General features: G+C 41.1%; 1 protein-coding gene across 1 annotated transcript; it reads right to left on the reverse strand.

The window, feature by feature from the left end:
* Positions 1-1,108: 1,108 nt before the first annotated feature.
* LOC109704749 (uncharacterized mitochondrial protein AtMg00820-like) lies at positions 1,109-1,462 on the reverse strand. The gene has a single exon (XM_020225523.1). It carries the CDS (start codon positions 1,460-1,462, stop codon positions 1,109-1,111), a length of 354 nt encoding a protein of 117 aa, XP_020081112.1.
* Positions 1,463-1,707: the final 245 nt, after the last annotated feature.

Genomic DNA, 1,707 nt, shown 5'->3' on the forward strand with positions numbered 1-1,707 from the left:
TTGTCGAGATAGTCGCGTATAATATGAAACTGCCGCTGTATATGCTTGAACTTCTATGAGACCTGGGCTCCTTAGCTAGGGCTATGGCGCCATTGTTGTCGCAATATAGTGGTATGGCATCTGATGGCATCACACCTAGTTCTGCGACAAATTTCTTGAACCATAAGGCTTCCTTTGTAGCTTCAGATGCGACGATATACTCTGCTTCCATAGTAGAGTCAACAATAATTGGTTGTTTGGAACCCTTCCAATACACTAAGCCACCATTGCATAAGAACACACGTCCTAACGCAAACTTTCTATCGTCAACATCAGACATAAAGTCTAAATCAGTACATCCTTATATTTTCAACTCTCCGCCACCAAAGACTAAGAACATATCCTTAGTCCTTCTCAGGTACTTGAGTATGTTCTTCACAGCAGTCCACTGCTCCTCGCCTGGATTAGATTGATTTCTACTTGTGACACTCACAGCAAGCGCGATATCAGGTCGTGTACACAGCATGGCATACATAAGACTCCCTGTAGCTGAGGCATAAAGGATCTTACTCATACGTTGAATCTCTTCAAATGTATTGGGGCACATTTTCTTAGAGAGATAAATTCCATGTCTAAGAGGTAAAAGTCCTCTTTTGGAGTTTTCCATGCCGAACCTCTTCAGCACCTCCTGTATGTACATTTTCTATGAGAAGCCTAACATCCTTTTAGATCTATCTCTATAGACCTTTATCCCCAAAATATAGGATGCTTCCCCTAGATCTTTCATGGAGAATTCTTTAGACAACCATATTTTAACTGAAATCAGCATTGGAATATCATTCCCAATTAAGAGAATGTCATCCACGTACAATACGAGAAATGTGATAGCTCTCCCACCGACCTTCTTATAAACACATGGTTCCTCCTCATTCTTAACGAAATCAAATAATTTAATCACACCGTTGAAACTAGTATTCCAAGTTCGAGATGCTTGCTTAAGTCCATAAATGGACCGTTGCAACTTGCATATTTTGTGACTTTCGTCACCGAATGTGAAACCCAGAGGCTGCTCAATATAGATATCTTTTTCAAGATATCCATTTAGGAAGGCAGTTTTCACATCCATTTGTCAGATCTCATCATCATAGTACGCTGCAAGGGCAAGCAGTGTTCGAATGGATTTAAGCATGGCCACAGGTGAAAAGGTCCCCTGATAGTCAATGCCTTTACGTTGACTGTAACCTTTCGAAACCAGCCTTGCTTTATAGGTCTCCACCTTTCCATCCGAACCTATTTTTCTTTTGTAGATCCATTTACACCCGATAGGTACTATACCTTCTGGTGGGTCTACCAAAACCCAAACCTGGTTGGAATGCATTGAGTCAATTTCTGACTTCATGGCATCCAGCCATTTCTCGGAATCGATGTCAAATATCACCTCGTTGTAGGTTTTGGGATCATCTCTATGTTCCCTATCTCCCATAAGAAACATTTTTTTTACTCCCTCTGTAACGATACCTAAGTATCTTTTAGGAGTATGGGAGATTCTACTCGACCTACGAGGTGGAGGAGGTAATACATGTACTGGCTCAGCTTGAATAGGTTCTGTAGGTTTGATGACTCATTGCTCTTCAGAGACTCTCTCTTCGAGCTCAATTTTTCTCCCACTGGCTCCTTCTTAAATAAACTATTTTTCCAAGAAAATAGCATGTCGGCTCACAACTACAT

This window comes from Ananas comosus, unplaced genomic scaffold (assembly GCF_001540865.1).
Source record: "Ananas comosus cultivar F153 unplaced genomic scaffold, ASM154086v1, whole genome shotgun sequence".
NCBI classification, from domain to species: Eukaryota; Viridiplantae; Streptophyta; class Magnoliopsida; order Poales; family Bromeliaceae; genus Ananas; species Ananas comosus.

Bases quoted from the DNA above. Each gene is read 5' to 3' on its own strand.
- LOC109704749 (XM_020225523.1), bottom strand. From the start codon at position 1,462: ATGGGAGATAGGGAACATAGAGATGATCCCAAAACCTACAACGAGGTG.